General features: G+C 36.3%; 3 protein-coding genes and 1 pseudogene across 4 annotated transcripts; 2 read left to right on the top strand and 2 right to left on the bottom strand.

Annotated features, from left to right (window-relative positions):
- Positions 1-326: 326 nt before the first annotated feature.
- Positions 327-3,385, bottom strand: LOC113711246 (sugar transport protein MST8-like; annotated as a pseudogene).
- Positions 3,386-5,537: 2,152 nt separating this feature from the next.
- On the top strand, positions 5,538-7,914 carry LOC113712644 (large ribosomal subunit protein eL6). The gene is made up of 4 exons (XM_027236139.2): positions 5,538-5,886; positions 5,988-6,094; positions 7,249-7,430; positions 7,549-7,914. The coding sequence occupies exons 1-4, from the start codon at positions 5,630-5,632 to the stop codon at positions 7,702-7,704; spliced, it is 702 nt and encodes a 233-aa protein (XP_027091940.1). The 5' UTR covers positions 5,538-5,629; the 3' UTR covers positions 7,705-7,914.
- Positions 7,915-8,824: 910 nt separating this feature from the next.
- On the top strand, positions 8,825-12,616 carry LOC113712643 (uncharacterized). 2 transcript variants are annotated; one of them, XM_027236138.2, is made up of 3 exons: positions 8,825-9,053; positions 10,034-10,371; positions 11,876-12,616. In XM_027236138.2, exons 1-3 carry the CDS (start codon positions 8,928-8,930, stop codon positions 12,399-12,401), a joined length of 990 nt encoding a protein of 329 aa, XP_027091939.2. In that variant the 5' UTR covers positions 8,825-8,927; the 3' UTR covers positions 12,402-12,616. The 2 variants fall into 2 exon arrangements, with proteins under 2 accessions (XP_027091939.2, XP_027091936.2); XM_027236135.2 differs by having other exon boundaries at positions 8,827-9,053; positions 10,082-10,371.
- Positions 12,617-15,151: 2,535 nt separating this feature from the next.
- LOC113712791 (uncharacterized) lies at positions 15,152-17,027 on the bottom strand. Its single transcript, XM_027236369.2, has 3 exons — positions 16,675-17,027; positions 16,401-16,525; positions 15,152-15,784 (listed from the first exon to the last, which is right to left on the bottom strand). Exons 1-3 carry the CDS (start codon positions 16,727-16,729, stop codon positions 15,485-15,487), a joined length of 480 nt encoding a protein of 159 aa, XP_027092170.2. The 5' UTR covers positions 16,730-17,027; the 3' UTR covers positions 15,152-15,484.
- Positions 17,028-19,585: the final 2,558 nt, after the last annotated feature.

The following is a 19,585-nucleotide window of genomic DNA, read 5'->3' as shown; positions in this document are numbered from 1 at the left end:
TACTTTTCTAATGTTTTTTTTTTTTTTTAATGTAAGTAGGAGGGCTCGAATCCAGACTTCTAACTTCCTCCCCAGAACCATCCAATCCATCCCCGCTCAATACTTTTCTAATATTGATCCTTCACGTGAAATCAATCACAACCTTGTTTTTTAGCTTGGAACCCAAAAAAAAAAAAAAAAATTAAAAGGTTACATTAATTACTAGTCAATTGTTCTTGAGGATGTAGATTTTTTTTTTCTTTTTTTGTTCGTAAGATATAAATCGTTTATTGATCCCGTTCTCATGTCAAAATAGTCACAATTTTTGAAAAAAAAATTTATGTATGTAATATAAACACAAGAAATGAGTAACATTTAAAGAATCCCAGACTTTTAGTGTTACCAAAGACAATAAACTAAGACTGGTGCCTCTTAAAAAAAAAAGGAGTGGAAACAAATTCCTTGATCGAACTAAGCATAAAAAAGAAACAATGGTATGAACTGGTCGACCCCTAAAAAGCACCCTACGGCGGCAAGGGGCCAGCAAACCTTCCCCAGAACCAGTGCTTTTTCCAGACTTTGGGACATTTCTTCAATTGGTGTCTCCTTGGTTTCAGGCAAGAAAAAGTAGACAAATACAGTCATTACTATCTCCTAAGCTCCAAAGAAGATGAACAAATAATACTTCATGGTACATAGCATCTTGAGAAAGACCTGTGCCACCAAAAATGTGAAGAGCATGTTTACTGCGACGGTGATACTCTGTGCTGCAGGCCTGATCTCGAGTGAAAAATCTCACTTGGAACCAGCCATCCTAGAGGACCCCAAGAACATGCAAAAGCAGAGACGAAACAACATATGCAAGCTACAATAGCTATGGCAAAACCGTTTGGCAATTGATCCACTTGTCCTGACCACCCAAATTCAATTCCAATTAAAAGTAAATTTTGTATATATAAACAGTATATATGCTATTACGGTTGGATATACGACACATAATAAATAACATTTCCAGTGAATTCCTAAAAAACACACCAATCCATTCATTACTGTCTATCACCTCTAGGGCAAACTGACCTAAACCAACCATATGCAACTGCATTTGCTTCTCTCTCCTAACCTAAAGTTTGCACCCTTGAATTTGTTTAAGAAGAATTGTATATACTAGTGCTTAAATGCTTTATTTTTTTTTGTTGCTTTTTTTTTGGGGGGGGGGGGGGGGGGGGAGGGAGCTATAGCAAGAATATCAACTTGTAATTTAGAAACATGCAAGGAGGGTACATATATGGATGGTTACCTGAAATGCAATCATGACAAGACCTCCCCAAAGAAATAGAGGCCTTCGACCCCATTTATCTGTGCCATAGACAGAGATGAAGGTGGCCAAGACATTAACCCCACCAGTAATGAGGGCTGACATTAGAGAGGCAGTGCCCCCAAATCCAAGAGTTTTGAAAAGCACAGGAGCATAGAACAGCACGACATTGATGCCTGTGAATTGTTGAAAGAGTGGAATCAAGACAGACACGCAAAGCTGAGGCCGATAGTGCTTTTTCCTAAGGTCTCTCCATGGGTGCTTCACCTTTTTTGATGCCGCACAAGCCTCCAATATATCTTTGTATTCAAGATCAACGTTCTCTACTCCACGGATTTTCTTGAGCAATAATTTGGCATCACCTAACTTGCCCCTGTCTACTTGGGAGCTGGGAGTATCAGGGAGAAAAATGGCTACAGCGCCCACCACAATTGCAGGAACTGCAGCTCCCCCTAGGCTGTACCTCCATCCATTATGGGGCAAATATTTGCCAGTGAAATAGTTGACAATGTTGGCAGCAAATATTCCGATTGTGATGAACAACTGGAAACAAGCATTAAATCTTCCACGATATTTGTATGGTGTTATCTCTGATAAATAAATTGGCACTGACTGCAAGTGACAAATATCATATATATTAGCGTGAAGAAAAAAATTACTCCTATACTCATGCTGGTGTGTTTGGTTCTTGAAAAAAAAAAACATATCTTTTTTTTGACATGTTGGACCATATTGAGAATTATTAATATACAAAAACTTGATATCCCCAAGGAACATAAGAGTTCATAAACATTTTTTAATACATTACTGTGTAAAAAAGTTAGAAACTTTTCAGCAGATCACTTAGGGAACAAGTTTCAATAGTTTTCAGTTAGAGAATTAGGCAGTCATAAAAGAATATTTCAAAGATTAAAAAGGTGTAAAAGCTCCACAAAATATGTGTATATAATTCTACTTCATTAAAAAAGAAAAAAGAAAAAACCTCAAATATTTTAACAGAAAATTAAACAAACACATCATGATATAACTAGAACATTATATTGATTTTTTTTTTAGGAGAAGGGTGGGATTTAAAATACGTGAAAGGAGAAAAGGGATTTGACCTAAGATCTTTAATTTCGGGAGCCTTAACGGCAGCACAAAAGGAAGGAAGGTGATCTTTTTGGTATTGGTAACAACTATACTAAATAGGGATCAAGTTATTCAACATAGTATAGTATGAGTTCCTAAAAATTAAAATACGTCACGTTGCTAATTTACGTGATTGGCAAAACCAACGCCAATGCCCAAAAGAATGCGACCCAAAATCAGCATAATAACGCGGACAGCAAAAGCATTCAAGAATGCACCAGCCAAGAAAACAATAGCACCAGCCAAGATGGTTGGTTTCCTCCCAAACTTCTTGCTCAACCATGAAGCAAAGAAGGATGATACCAAAGCAGCCAAGTATAGGGAAGATGTGAAGAGGGTCAAAAGCTCACTGTCAAATTTGCAATACTGATTTGTCGAATGATGATCAAGCGCCTCCTTTCTATAAACTGATGGGAAAATTTTTTCCTAGAATGGACCCATTGAAGTCACCCCACCTGCCTTTTTTTATCATATAAACTAATTTCACTTCCAAAAAAAAAAAAGTAGTAATACATATTGTTCACAATCAAAAACGAAAAAACAAGTTGTGGTTACAAACCGGGTATCAGAATATATTCAAAAAGTAGAGATATTTTGTAACTTCTGATTTTAACTTCTTTTGACTTGTGAAAAATCTAAGAGTTGAAAGAATTGTTCTTGACGATATCACATAACAGATTTTCTCAAAAGCTTAAGATAGATTTAAAAAATCAGTGGAGACAGGCCTAGGGTAAAGAAAGCAAGAAACTTACCAGAGATTCCAATATCATAGCCAAAGATCAAACCGCCCATGACGGCGGCAATAGCAGTGAAGATCACATAATTGGGTTACTTTTCCGGGATATTCACTTTCACCACCACCTTTGTTAACACCGGTAAAGCCCCCGGCCATTGTTGCTATAGCATGTGATGTGGACTGCCAAGAAAGTATGACAGATGAGAAAGAGGTGACGAACACGCAAAAATAATACTAATAAAGAACGTATGGATAGATTATGTGAACCAAAGGCCAATTTATAGAGGTTGTTTATTGGGTGCGTTCTGGATAGAATTTTACTTTCAAACTTTATCCTTAACGAAAAATGAAATCCTTTAGTTACTTAATTCGAATACAATTCAAGTTTTGGTTCCTCTTGATTGACGTCTACGTACCATGGTTGTTTCTGTTTCGCATGCATGCATGCAGAGACAGCTCTCAATTGAGGACTGGGAAAATATTATCCGTTAGGAAATTCGCTTAATTTTGTTTTTCATTTGGGTAGGTTCCTAAGTTCTTTTATTTTATGTGAAAATAACTAGTTGGTTCTTTTATTTTATGTGAAAATAACTAGTTTCCTTATTTATTTAGTTACTTATACTAGCCCGTGAATTTCCTAATTTCTTATTATATGAGTTTAGGAATTAGAAGTATTTCCTATTTTACACAAGTTTAGAGATTAGTAGTTATCTCCAGTTATTACTCATGGTGGTGTGAGCGCTTCAAATCCTCTATCTCAAAATTACCTGCCGTCCTATCTGTCCCGTATTTATACAGCTGTTACGTGTATTGATGCATTGAGAACTCAAAATTTTCTCAAAGAAAGTAAGGACAAACAGCCCTAAAACAATAGGGAACCAAGATGTAGTCTTGTCCAAACAAACAACAAATAGGAACTGATCAATTGACCATGTACACTACTCAATGTTGCATGGCATGAAGAGGGATGAATGTTGACATATCGTCTCTCAACATATGGTACGGGAACAAAACAGATGGTGCATAACAGTTTTTTGGGAGTTATCTTTTTAGTAGCTTAAGCAAAAGAAAATTTCTACATGCTATCGCTGTTCTTTTCAAGGGTAAATTCACTCCTTATGTCACACACTCGCACTTTTCTTCTTTGAGTTTTTAAAAAGTTACTTGCACAGTTACACTAAAAGAAATCCTACATACTATTGCTGTTCTTTTTTATTATTATTATTTTTTAATAATCATCCCTTCCATTGCACCTTACACACACACACACACTACAAATCAACATAGATCGTTGGACAATAGAAGGTTTTTTTTTCCCTTCTTCTTTTAACAAGAGAGGAGTTAGAAGGGGAAAGGAGATTAAAACCCAAGATTTTTAAGTGTTCTAAACAGAACAATTATATTAATATAACATTTTTTTAATCAAATGATAGCATCTAAACCACTCTTATTCCGATAATATAACATTTTTTAGTCAAATGAACTATCTTTAAGACCATAAAATGCACTATTATACTCCAGGATATGAACAACATATAAAGTTAGAATATAGGCAGTTGCTATAAACAATTGTTGTCTTTTTTTGAACTTTCAATCATATCCTTCTAAAAAAATTTTTTTTATCCTACCCACCTAATCATATTTTACCAACATAACTGCTCATAAGTACCTGAATTTCGTAATAACTATCTATAACCACTTTAAATATTATAACTACTAAATTATTATAACCTTATAAACCAAAGTTCTTTCGAAAATTAATATAAATATTATTTACATAGAAAACCAAACTTATACAAAATTAATTCATTTTAAGGTTTTCCAAATTGCACACACATTGAGTGTGATCTTAACACTAATTCTGATAAAGAACTACAAAACTACATATAATTAGTGACATGTTTTTGTGTTTACCACAAAAACACCCTCAATCTAAGAGTTCCTACACCTTCATAACCACCCGAGTTGCTACTAAAAACTAATTTCCATAAACTGCCCCTGTTTTCCTTTAATTTCTTGTAATCTACAATTTCATTCATTCCCCCTAAAACAACCTTTACTTCCAAAAAGTGAAAGTCCAAATTTCATTTATGGATAAAGCAGTGATATTCACATTGTGGTCTCGCAAGTTGATTTTTTATTCATGTGTCTATTTATTTCTGTTAATGTATTTTTTCCATATCATTATTATTATTTATTTTGTAGCAAATGGAGCAATGGTGGAATACGGAACGAGTTGGGCTCTTGTAACATTTTTCTCATAGGCCGAAGGAAGCCCAGGTTTGTCTCAGGTATTTTTGGGCTTCATCTGGCCCATCTCATAGCACTTCCACTAGGGTTTTACACATCACCAAATCTCTGATATAAATCCATTTCTTAGCAATTAGGGTTAAGTCTTCTTCGTCTCCGTGCCTGCGTCTCACTTCTCACACACAAACACGCGGAAACACACAGTCACCTAATCGCCAATGGCGGCAAAGCAGAAGAAGGTGAGCCGAAACCCTGATCTGATCAGGGGTGTCGGAAAATATTCCCGTTCCAAAATGTACCACAAGCGGGGTTTATGGGCTATTAAGGCCAAGCACGGCGGCGCTTTCCCCACCCACCCCAAAAAGGCCCCGGAAGAGGTGAAGCCCGCCGTCGAGAAGCCGGCAAAGTTCTATCCAGCTGATGACGTGAAGAAGCCACTGGCCAACAAGCGCAAGCCAAAACCCACCAAGCTCAGGTTTAAAAACAACCTTGAATTTCCAGCTGCTTCCTTTTAATTATTTTGTTTTAGATTTATTTGGATTTTTGGGCATTAATGTTTCATTTTTGGATGTCTAGGGCAAGTATTACCCCTGGTACAGTGTTGATAATATTGGCTGGAAGGTTTAAGGGCAAGAGAGTGGTTTTCTTGAAGCAACTTACCTCTGGATTGCTGCTTGTCACTGGTAAGTTTAGAAATTTTGCATTTCTTTAGGTGATTTTGTTTTTGGTTTTTAGTCTTAATTTAAAAAAAATAATTGTGGGGTTCTAAGTCCTTGGTGGTGTTTAATGAATTGCAGTAAAAAGGATTTGAAAGTAATTTTAATTTCCTTTGTGTTAACATTTCAAGTTTCTTGCTGATGATATAAAGCAGCGATTGAGTTGTAAACTTGTGGGATTCTGTGGAAATAATTGCATCTCTAATTTGATGCCTTTTCTAAGGTCAAATGGTTTATGATAAGCAATTTGATGGGTGTCTGATGAGTATTAGGTTACATTCTATGGAATTCGTATGGTTAAATTTGGGCAGTTGTAGCATTTCTTCTTAGGTCCAACAGCTACTGATTGGCTTAGAAATGGAGGTGCTACTAATGAAATGTCGGAAGGATGAAGATAAAACAATGGTTTTTAACTTAATTAATGTAGATGATGTTTTACTTAACTTAATGTAGATGAGTCTGTTTTGTCTACTGTTGTACGTGAGTTGAGGTAGATTTTTGTGATAACATGATTGTAAATGATGCATGTTGGAAAGTAGTGGTACTGAACTCTTAAATACATGTTAATAACAAATCGTACTAGTACTCTGAGGGAAATTTTGGATGTTTAAGCTACATTTTTGTTCAAATTCTGGTTGGAATTTTCTCTAGGTGTTCGCTGATTGAATGTGAATGCTAAGTGTTACTTTTTACTACTGCATGCTTGATTTTTCTCATGGACCTAACCTAGGCAAGTATGGAAGAGAATCAAATGGGTACAGATGGATTTTTCCCTACCTGCAAACTAAAGCAATAAGATTAGGTCCTGAAAAAGTGCTCCTTTTGTCTTTTCCCACTCAACTGATGGTTTATGTTATTGTAGATACTAGTGTGTGGTTCCTTGTATCTGTGTGGGTGTAGGATACAGTTTTGTTTTTGCGTTGTCTGGTCTTTCAAAAAACGTCTCAATAACTCTGTGGAACTCTCTTTTATGCTCTGTTTTTTCTGTCCTTTTCCACCTTTCTGTCACTTTTTCTTTCCTTTATTCAGCTTGGAATGACTATCTGGGCTGGCTATTTGAGTTGCCTTCTTTTCCCCCCTAGAATATAGTAATTTAGTCAGTTGCTGCTTTGTTATTACAGGACCATTTAAGATTAATGGTGTTCCTTTGAGGAGGGTCAATCAGTCTTATGTTATTGCAACTTCAACAAAGGTTGACATCTCCGGGGTTAGCTTGGACAAGTTTGACGATAAGTACTTTGCAAAGCAAGTGGAGAAGAAGAAGAAGAAAGGGGAGGGCGAGTTCTTTGAGGCAGAGAAAGAGGTTTGCTTGTACCATTATGCTTATATAATGATCTATTTGACTTTGCTCTTTTGCAACAGTTTTCCCAACTTCTCAGTTCTTTATTTTTTTTTTAAACTAACCTGTCTTTCAACTCTAGGTGAAGAATGTGCTCCCACAGGATAAGAAAGACGACCAGAAAGCTCTTGATGCACAATTGATCAAAGCTATTGAGGGAGTTCCAGATTTGAAGTCTTATTTGGGTGCAAGGTTTTCACTCAAGTCAGGAGACAAACCCCATGAGCTTGTTTTTTAGAGAACGCATTTCCAAAATTAGAGCGAGTTTATTATTTTTCTCTACTTCCGATTTTGTTTCTGTATGGGCTAGACTTTTTGGTGGATGTACCCTTATGTTGGCTGCAGGCAAATTTTGTCTTATCTGATATTGAACAGCACAGATTTATAGTGGGTTATGTGGTCTTACCATTTGATACTTCTTCATATGAAATCCTTTGTGTTTATCTTAGCGTTGAGAAAATGGTTGGATGGAATTGTTGAGGTGTAAGCCTGTCCAACATCTTTGTTGTAAGCTTAATCTGTCCATGTTTTCCCAGGTAAAAGAGTCTAACCAACAAACCATTCTCCATTGTTTATAGTCTCTTCGTATGGAGACTCGAAACCTTGAATGAAGCATGATTGTTGCTTGCTATAATTATCTTAATACTCTAGATGTATGGTACAGCTGTGGAATATATCAGTATTACTTTGAGGTTAAAGCTGAGTTTCGAGGCATGAATGACTTTGCCACGAAGTTTGTAATGTTTGCATCTGCAGGTTGTGCTTATAATGATAATATGCTTCTCCTAGCCTTATAGGCCTCCTGAACCATCAAAACAGCCAGCAGCAGGAAGAAGAGCAAGTGTTTTCGGTTGGATTGAGATTGAGAAAAAGAGCAGAGTATTCAGATGTATTTATTACCTCAATCAGAAACCAAAAATTAGTTTTAGATTAACTGAAGTAGTTTTCTGTCAATTTCTCTTCAACAGTAATTTTTCAAGAATTCCAAGTTAGGAACTTGAACTCTTTTCTTCCAAAATACATTTAAAGTTCGTATAATTTTATGCTCTTGAAATCTTAAATTCTTTGTTTCCATTTCCCGGTTATGAAACCTGGAACTTCAAGCAGAGAGGACAAGATTGGAATTCATTGTTTCCATTTCCCGGTCACGAGACCTGGCACCAAAAAGTGACAATATTGAGATATCTAGCTCTAACGTTTGCGGAAAAAAAACAAAAAAAGAGATATCTAGCTATTTTCCGGGAAACCACAAAAAAAAAACAAAGAAGATAATCTGTGGGTTAACAACCTCAAGCCCGGCTGCTGACTGGGGCCAACACTCGATTATTTAGCACCATAGGAGTCCGCGACCATATCTTCCAAAACGAGATATTTTCATGCACTCACAGCACAGATTAGGATACTTGGTTTGCCAGTTTTTTGTTGTCAGGGCCAGCAGTGGACTACAAAGTGAGAAAGATAATGGGGTGGTCGGGTTCAATCCCCTTGTCATGGGCTCTTCCAACAACTCTTTGCAGCAGCAACTTCTTGTTCAAACAGTCATGCCTGCCTGTTCCAGCATTTGCATCACATGAGCTCCACTTTCCTGTACGTTTTTGTTTCTTTGAGTTTAATGGCCTTGATTTTGCAAATACCAGTTTATAACTGCTTTGGGTCACTGTTTTTAACTTCTAAGGAGAAGTTACTGATCTAAGAGCTTGATAGTACTTAATTTAAGAGAATTTCCCAGCTAAACGACTAAGATCACTACAAGGCAATCCCTCATGTGTTAGCTAACTAAATCTGATCTTCTTTCAGTTTTTTAAAGTCAGTTTCTGTTTATTAGAGTTTGGAGCACTGTAATATCCAACGTCGAGCAGCCATGTCTTTAGTATTCTTAGAACTATCAAGTTAAGGGTGGCCTACATTTATGGTTTAGCTGCGAATGATCAAGCTATAAGCAAACTTAGAAGTATAAATATAACAGGTGAACCAGAATTATGAACCCCAATTAGCGAGAAGCCGGAAGAATGAGCTGGAATTGGATCAGATGTCTGTGTAATGTTAATAAGGTTAGATCGAAGCATTTCAGTTTTGGTCCAACACGTTGTCCTGTTCTGGTTCCTTATCCGGGATACTGATGGTGCTTTAGATACACATAATGTTGCCAGAGACTAACGACAAAGTTGGTCTATCATAGGATAGATTGAGCCAGTTGGCTACTAAATTGATGAGAAAAATAAGTAAAATTGATTTTGGGTCCCCATAAAATAAGAACGGTTATATGGAATAACAAGCTGATTCTCATTTGCTTAATTACCCACAATTTAACTAGAGCCTAGAAACTGTCAATAGTTTTATATCAAATTCTCTCCAGATGCAGTGAACTTTCATATGCTTTTACACTTTGTTTGGTAAACTACCTATGCATATCTCTAGTTTTGCTTTTCCCTCTCGAACTCTTAGTCATGCCAGGTGTCACAAGAGTACTAGTAAACATCATTTTGCTGTATCAATTGACAAAAGCATTTTTGTTTGCAATTGTAATTGGCATCTGTCTCTGTGATTATGCTGGACCTTTGCATAAGATCAATGAAGAGGCAAATTCTGACTATGAAGTTTCAGTTGTCGTCCAGAGGAGCAGTATAAATTGTTCGAGGTCCTTCTGGCTTTCTAGAACGAACAAGAACAGTAGAATATGTGCCAGTCAAGTCAAAGTGGAAGATACCACAGAAGATGAGACATGTGAACTTGTGAATGGGGTGGAGCTCTCGATTGGAGAGGGAGATGATGCGATTAATGCTTATCTGTGCACGGCAGTGAAGAATAATAATGGAACTGGCATTTTGCTCTTGTCTGACGTATTTGGTTTTGAAGATTCAGCCACTAGAGATTTTGCGTACCTTGTTGCTTGCAATGGTTACAAGTAAGTTGTATGAACTTTTGGTAATTTTCACTCCTCTCACAAATAATAAGCTTATGTGAAGTTGAGGACAAGACTGTATTACTATACTTCCTCTCTCTGAACAAGAGCAAATTTCTGTGGATTCTGCAAGAACATTTGACAATAGGCACTTCTTATACAGCTACCCCCGCTTGTTTTTTTCGCATCAGGGTTAAGACAGCTATAATTATCTGAGGAACTGAAGCTTCTTCAGTTTCTCTAGAATTTCAAGTTTTTAACGTTAAATAAAATAAGCTCAAGGCTATACTTTTCCACTCTTGAATATTGGTAATTACTATAAACAATCTGAGCTGAATATAAACAGACTATTTTAGCTGCAAAATGTATACCTATACTAACAGTTGTAGCATATAATCTGGCCATTCAGTTAAAATATCCATATAAAGGTATGTTGTTCTCTTACTTTAGTGATGTATAATAAGTTTAAATGACAATGGTTTATTGGTTGTGCTTCGAATTGGATTATTGGTTTACTTGATGCGTGAACTTGGAAGTATTCATGGACGGCTCCAGATCCTTTACATCTATAGGCCAATTGTACCAGTTGATTATGGTACCCGTTGCATACGTTGAAATATTATATTGTGCTTTTCTGAGTTATTTACCCCTTCGAGCTTATGCATTGCTGCTAATTAGTGACTTGACTGAAACTAGATTTTGTCATGGAGTAGTAGTTGACATGGTACTCCCTTCTGTAAGTTGCAGTAACACTACTTCAATTTAACTTCACCCAAAACAAGATCTCACTTGTAAGCATTTCCTCAGTCTAACTCAATGAGTGACAGACCTTCAATACGTGTATGACAGTTTCATACGCCATACGCAAACTTCCCAAGGACACAAGTCATACTGAGTAAGACCCCTTAATCTAGTGTTCGGGTGGCCATGCCAGTTTCCACTCTCTGTAATATACTCCTCTCTAGTGAACCTCAACATATAAAGATGCAAGAGCTGACAGGTTGCTCAAAAAAAATGTTTTGGAAAAGAATAATTGTATCAAACAGTTGATATAGGTAGATGATTCACACTTCAGAAAGTCTGGTAATCATGAAATCATGAACACCTGAAAGCAAGACATGGAATTCTCTGCAGTATTAGTCACATACTGGTTGTTTATATGTATACTCTGTTATAGGTTATTGGTGGAATTAGGCTAATGTGTTCCTTTGTGTTTTTCTTTGAGTTATTAACTTGGAACCTGCCTTATATGTTGCTACCTCCAGGGCTATTAACGATTTTTTACTTACCCGAAAAAAGAAAAAGAAAATCAAAATAAGAAAAAACAAATACACAAGTAATCAACAATACTACTTGGTAATCATGCCTTCTTGCTTTTTATTGCCAAAAATGTACTTGTACACATCTCTGTAGAAATGTTTGCTTGACATGGTGAGTTCTGTTCTGAGTGCATTTAGATTCCTTTGCTGATAAGATTTTTTGCTGCTGCTTTGTGAACATTTGGCAGTGTTCTGGTACCAGACCTTTTTCGCGGGGATCCATGGACCAAAGAGAGGCCTAAAGCTCTCTTTGAAGAATGGCGTGCTAGACAAAATCCGGAACATATTGCAAAAGACATTTTTATCTCAGCAGATTGGATGGTCAATGAATTTGTTGCTGCAGGAATCACAAAGAAACTGGGCATCATTGGATTCTGTTTTGGAGGTGGCCAAGTGATAGATATTCTTGCACATGACCAGGGTGGCTGCTTTGGCGTTGGGGTCTCATTCTATGGAACAGGAATTAGTACCTCAGCTGCAGCTAATATAAGGGTACCAGTGCTGTTTATTGCAGGTGACAATGACCCACTATGTCCAGTGAACAATTTAAAAGATATTGGGAAAGAAATCGAGCACCAAAAAATAGTAGTCTTTCAGGGAAGAGGCCATGGTTTTGTCCACAGGCCTGAGTCTCCTGAAGAAGATGAAGATGCAGAGAAGGCATTTGTCATTATGAGAAATTGGGTGCATGATGGTTTGGCCATAGAAACATAATAAGAGAATGTTTAATTTGTTTATGCTTTTACAATTGTCATATAGTGCTTTTAAATAGAATCCATAGTTTGTGCTTACAAGTGTTTGACTAGAATACATCCTCTCTATAGGTGTAGCTAGGTGAAGCTACACCTCACTGGTGAGGTCTAGCCTTGTAAATATGACTATGCTTTTGAGTTATGTTGGAAGGTGTTGAAGTATGAATCAGTTGCGCATATCAGTGCTAAAGAAATATCAACCATCTGCTTTCATGCATGTAGCAACTGCAGATTCTGCTTGTCCAGTTACTGTGTCAGGGGCTACATAGTGATTTTGGTGTGGCTGGTGGATCAAAAATGATTGGAGCATACTTGCACAGCTGCAATGTCACCGTTAGCTGAATAGCTAATTTGAGCTCCAATATCTGGTAAGTAGCTCATCAGTTAAGGTAAATATTCGAGGGGGATTTGGTCTAATGACTAAAGTTGAGATTCTAAGAATTAACGTCTCTGGGTTTAAATCTCCCTTCCCTCATCTCCCCATCCCGCTTCTTAATTCTCGTTCCTCCCCTTCTTTAACCCCAAAAGAAAAACTAAAATGCTGCTTGGTTAAGCAGGAACAAATACAGGTACTTAATGTAGGAGGCAATGCGGAAATGGTATTATAGGGTCATGAAATTCTAAACAATCGAGAAAGTCGAAATGACAGAAGTTTCTTACGAGTAAGTTTCAATTACTGTGGGTTAGTCCTGTCTAAGATGAATGAAAGCAAATCGAAATAATGCTAATAGGATAAATGAAGGTTTGGACGATATTGTGAAAGTAAATTAAAACAATAATGTTAATTAAGATAAGCGCAGGCTTAGTTTACTATTTCAGTGGCAATGAAAGTTCCACATGTGCCTTTTGGTAATCAATTGCCAAATTCTACGAAACCCGACTTAATATGCCTCTACCTGCGATTTTATATCTATAAAATAAAAGTGATTAAAAAAACATTTACGCCAAAATTCATGATTCCCACTTGATATACAGTATAGATAATTCATATGTAGTCATGTATAATTCACTAAAACACACTATAGAATGTCAACTTGTAGAGTCTTTACTATTGAAAAGTAATCAAATGGTCGTGTGTTCAAATCCCGCTAGTCCATTGCATAAAAGTTAGCTCAATTGGTAAGAACGGGCCACATCCTCATAAAAGGTCGTGTGTTCTTCGAATCATGCTATTGATGTGAGGGTTATGTTAGTGATCTAAGAACCTTTGTAAGCGATTTATGATCACGCGGATATACCCTAACTTATAATGGTGATTAGAGTCAAATTCACGCAAACTTTTTATTATCAAAAAAAATAAGAGAAGAAAAGTGACCTAATCATCGAAAGAAGTATAGGGTCGTTAACGTTAGAAGCTTTTCCCTATTTAACATAATTGTGGAGATCCAGTCCACAATTGAACATAACAATTAACATCCGTTGGCGTCTTCCTCGAAACCTCAACGGCCATTGCATATTCTAAATAGATTTCGACAACTTTGAAAACAAATTTAATTGCTCCCACTTCAGTTTGTATTAGTGTTTGTGCACTGGAGTTACTGTGAAAAAATAGCAAACTACTAATAAGCTTTCTTCATTTTAAGTTGCTTTTCTTATCGATCAACAAAGGAAAATTTCAAGTTTAAGCCTCCAATGTTATGTCTCCGCAAATTTGCCTTTTCCGATAAGCAATCAACAAGAAATAAACTTCATATGAAGTCTAGATACAAGCTTATTAAAATGAATTCATTGGGATGGAATTATAGCAGTGGCAGAGTTAGGACCCTGGGTTGGAGTGGCAAAATTTGTGTACTAAAATATTTCTACACATGTTGTTAATTAAACTAAATAAAATAATAATAAGTAGTACAATTTAGATGAAATGCAAATGTTTTGAACCAAAGAAAAATGTATACAAATGTAAGGAAGGCTAATAATTATTAGTACATGCATATATATGATAATGAATATTAGTTGTGTTAACGAGTGTCAATGAACACTCGTAAGAAAAACCCGTACTTAAATTTCAAGAGTTTTTAATCACTATTCACGGTTAGAAAACCGAATGGTGAATGAGTTCAACATATATTTTCCATTAGTATTGACCACAAGATTTTGTTTTTCTTCTTGATTGCTTGAACGATTTGTGTATTGTATTTAATCTCATGATAATCAAACAAAACATATGGTAGGAGATAAGTTTTACCATGATCCAATGGTACATAAATGTAGGACTGCCAATAGGATTGCAGTAGCTCAAATATGGCCTGCTTGACCCAAAAAAAAAGCCCGTTTGCCCTTAGTTGAACTTGGATCTGAAGCCACACCACCTGGGCTTTGTTTTGTTCAGACGTGATTAAGGTCCACCCTGTGTGTAGTATGATGCAATCTATTATAACATAAAATATTAATAATTTAAATATAAATGTATGATAATTTAGCATTGTTAAGCATATATCATAATTAAATATGTATTTACTTAGAAGCTTGGACTAAGTCCAATTTGAGCTGAAAACTAGCGTAAAAATGTAAGTTGAGTTTCCCACTTTGACCCAAATTCAAAAGCTCAAAAGTTCAAAAATTTTATTTATCTTGTGAATCGAGTTTAAACTCGTTAAAGTTCAACTTATTAAGCTCAATTGACAGCACTGCTACGAAGATCTATCAATTCCTTTTGTTACAGTTTAAATATAACGGACCATCATTGCTTGCATGTCAGAAGTGCATCCATCGTTTAAAACATCCATGCGTGCATATAATCAAAGCACAGCATAGACACCACATAATTAAAAGTACTTAATAGAGTACATTAGTCATCCTCAATTGATCAGGGTAGTAATGCTTTTTTTTTTTTTTGTCGCAATGATAGAATTTCTATAACCCAATCTAATCTAATATAGGGGGAAGGGGAGGAGGACTCGATGTAAGTAAAGATTCCATCGAAAATGACAAATTAAGGTCGTCACATATTGTGACAATTTTTTGGTAGAAGATAAGAGTCGAACCCTTGACCTCCCACACACCACCGGACCAAAGGCCCAGTGGCAATACTCCAGTAATGCTTGATTAATGCTTATACCAGAAGAGGTACTTCTGACCCAAAAAGGTCTCAAGAAACACTGCATAATCGGTATATGTGCCCTTAGAATCCTGAGTTGTAAGGACAAGGGTATAGAGAGTGCCAATAACAATTTTCCACTGCAGGCCTACATTCACTTGGATGAAAACCAGGCTTGTCCCGGCATTCTCGTTTTGCTTTTCCACTGCAAATTTTGCGCTCGTGATCACGTGAGGGTCAGCTGGGTTCACTGGCTCTGGAACAGGAATGCCGAGTTGAGCTAGACCACCACTGGCCATCATGTTGTTCTGTAAAGTGTAAACCCCAAACATTTCTTATTTAGTTAAAAAAGAAAAAACACAAAAAAGAGTTTTTGAGATTACAAAGTTAATTGGATTTCTTTTCAAACAAACAGCCAGAAAACTAAATTCAACCAATTAATATGAAACTACATTACAATTTAAGAAAATAATAGTAATAAATTGCATAAGCAATTTAAGAATGTACAAACTAAACTACTTTCAATTGCAACTCCTTGTACTTTTTCAAAAGTTTCCATACAAGCTTTTTGTAAGGTCCTATTATGGCCTCAAAATTCAATCATTTTTGTATTCAAATAAAGAATTCCACACTATAGCTACTGTGTATGAATTTTTTTTTTTTAAAAAAAATTGTTAAAACCAGTCAATGCAGAATGCAAAGTTTATATGGCACTTTTTCGGTACTCAAATGTATGAAAATTAAGAACTTGCAGAATCAGCATTGGAAAACAAATTGCCTGCTGCTAACGAATCAATTAAAAACTGATATGCATGTGCGAATTTAATTGTAAGCATTCCAAAAAAAAAAAAAAAATACTAATAGAGGCATATCAATTATTTGGTGTAGTTTAGTAAAAAAAAAAATAGGTCTAGCTAGTCATACAATCATTTTCTCCTGAGTGCTCATGTCCTTGCCCTTGAATCCCTCGATTGTTTTCCATATCGTGTCGTCTGAAAGTGCCTTCACCATAGCTTCCATCTCAGGGGACTGGACTCCCTCCGCTTTCACTAATTTCCATCAAGGAAACAAAGCCCGTTTTAATCCAAACAGCATGAAAATTAAACCACTCTTTTATTTAAAAGGAATATAAACATGCAATGCAAGCGAACTATAAATCTAATGCGTGAATTTGTAAAGAATATGTATAGAATATTACTGTTGGCTGTGATTTCAGAAATGTTGATGTTGTAGTTGGCTCCGACGGCGGCCATTTTTTCCTTAGCACGCGAGCAAGACTGGCAATAGATTTTTGTAATTGGTTGCGACTGTCTGAGTTTAGCACATGAAATAACAAAACAGACTCCTTGTATTTATAGGCACTTAAATGCCCTTTGTGGGAATCTAATGATTAATATGTATTTGATTGAAAAGTCATTGTGCATCAGGAAAGGCATCACGCATCAGGATATGGCCATTCTACCGGTTAATTTTCGTTTCCAACAAAAAATTAACGTAAAGTAATGAACTATTGGCCCTAAAAACAAAATTTAGTTTGATAGAACCTTATCTAGAATTCTAGATGGTACATAAGTTCCGTAACATATAGAGCCCGCAAACGCAATTGCTGGTGGAGAAATAGATTTTGGGGTGCAAGGGATTATCTCTCATGGGGATCTGTGTCCGTTGGATTGATTGATGAATCCATCTGAGGGTTGTCAAGCTCTGTGCCTTATCGATTTCTTATCCGGTCGCGGCCATCGATTGCTTTAACTGGTCTTATTGTAGGCCACGTAGGATTATGGCGGACAAACAACTGGGGATTGGGAAAATATCTCTCCCCCCTTTCTTTCTTACTCGTATCAGGGACCTTGCTGCTATGGGCAAAGAGGATAGCGCGTGTATTTTTATTATGGCCCATGTTAGGCACGAAAGTAAAATCTTCTGCTTAGTTTTATACGTTAAACATGTGTATTTGCTCTAGCACTTGTGTGAAAAGCAGAAAAAGAGAAACCCCACCTTTTCTTGTTTTGCCTATGCAGAACATATTCCGAGTTCCAAAAGCAAATACCTAATCAAAACAATCCCATTCTATTTGCGAATAGGTAACTCACAGCTTTATGTGTTACAATCCACACTTTGTCCGTTTAGTGGTGAAAATTCACAAGTGCGTATAAATTTGATGGGCTCTTATATTCATGACAAGTAAATGTACATTTAGTTGAAAAGCAACGAAATTGTTGGGAGGGTAACTGAGCATCAAGCAACTGGAATGGCATCTGAGTTCCTTTTATAAGGTACCTTGCATTTGACTTCAAAGAAAATATGGATCAAGCTGTTATCGATCATTTCTAAACGTCTGTATCAAGCTGGAACGATGCCTTTTGTAGTAAAGAACTCTTCCATCTCCTGTTTCTGTCAAGTCTCATGCTATGCATGATTACTCGTATGTTCGTGTCAGCCACTTAAGCCTCCAAAGCACACGATTTCACATGAAGTTTTTCAATCAATGATAGTTTTGAAATGCATTATTTTCAAATGGATGTGTTCAACACCTTTAGTCAGCGATCCAAGTTGCTTTATTTTTTTAAATTACATTTTTTATTTTGAGAGCGAGAGTTGTCGGAAATAAGAAATGGGGAAGGGGATGGGGTACTTGGTTGCTAAATTAATCGGATTCATGAAGATATAGTTTCTCGAAGATGTATACTAAACAAGGTAGGAATAGGTTTTATTGGAGTTGAAAAATTATGTTTTCGCACATTTTTTTGACAATGTCCAACCCAATGACCAGCCTAATACCCGACACCGGTCGTTGGGCCAAGTTCAAAATACAAATGAATCCAAAGAAATCCGACGTGAAGTCCAAATTTATGATCGGTGCTCATCATGGATCTGCTCGCAGATCTCCAAGGAAATGCGTATAGATCATATTTGAAGCCCAAAACATCCATCAATAAGGACGAATCAGTTCTTGTATAAAACATGAAAGTTGTAATCCTTTAAATTAACTTTCCAATGCCCAAGAATCAAGTCATTTGGAGGCTTGGACATTAAGATACACCTAAAATATTGAGAACTGGTTGGAAGAACATTGCAGCACAAATATACTTTAGTAATTTGAATTTTTTACTATGAAAACATGAGAAGTAGACTCTAATATCTCATAAGAATTGTAGATAATTCTCTTAATTTTAAAATAAATCAAGAATCATCTCAATCCAATTTTGATAACTCAACTTATCACCAAAATACTAAAACATGTAGTGTCGGCCCAATGTCCTAACAATGTCCGGCGCCGGCCATTGAGCCAAACTCAAAATACAAAAGAACTGAAGAAGTCCGACATGAAATCCAAAATTGATGATCGGCGCCGGTCATGGATCCACTTGTGGATCTTCAAGCATCCACATTTGGATCATATTTGAAGCCCAAAAACTCCATCAATAAGATCGAATCAACTTTTGCACAAAACATGAAAGTGAACTCTTTGAATTAACTTTCCAATGCCACAAGAATCAAGTCATTTAGAGGTCTAGACGCCGAGATACACCTAAAATACTGAGAACTGGTTGGAAGAACATCGCAGCATAAATATACTTTAGTAATTTGGATTTTTTACTATGAAAACATGAGAAATTGGCTCTAATGTCCCATAAGAATTGTAGATTATTATCTTAACTTCAAAATAAATTAATAATCATCTCAATTCGATTGTGGGAACTCAACTTATCACCAAAATACTGAAATATGTAGTGTCGTCCCAATGTCTAGTACCAGTCATTGGGCCAAGATCAAAATATAAAAGAATCTGAAGAAGTCCGACGTGAAGTCCAAATTGATGGTTGGTGCCGGTCATGGATCCGCATGTGGATCATATTTGAAGCCCAAAATCTCCATCAATAAGGACAAATCAGCTCTTGTACAAAACATGAAAGTTAAAATCCTTTGAATTAATTTTTCAATGCCATAAAAATCACGTCATTTGGAGTCGGGACACTGAGATATACCTAAAATACTAGAACTGGTCAAAGGTACATTGCACTGCAAATATGCTTCAATTATTTGGATTTTTTACTATGAAAACATGAGAAGTGGATTCTAATGTCTCATAAGAATTGTAGATAATT

The sequence above is a fragment of the Coffea arabica genome, chromosome 10e (genome assembly GCF_036785885.1).
Source record: "Coffea arabica cultivar ET-39 chromosome 10e, Coffea Arabica ET-39 HiFi, whole genome shotgun sequence".
Taxonomy (NCBI): Eukaryota; Viridiplantae; Streptophyta; class Magnoliopsida; order Gentianales; family Rubiaceae; genus Coffea; species Coffea arabica.
Note: the sequence above shows the minus strand (reverse complement) of the source record. Positions and strands in the feature narration are given on the sequence as shown.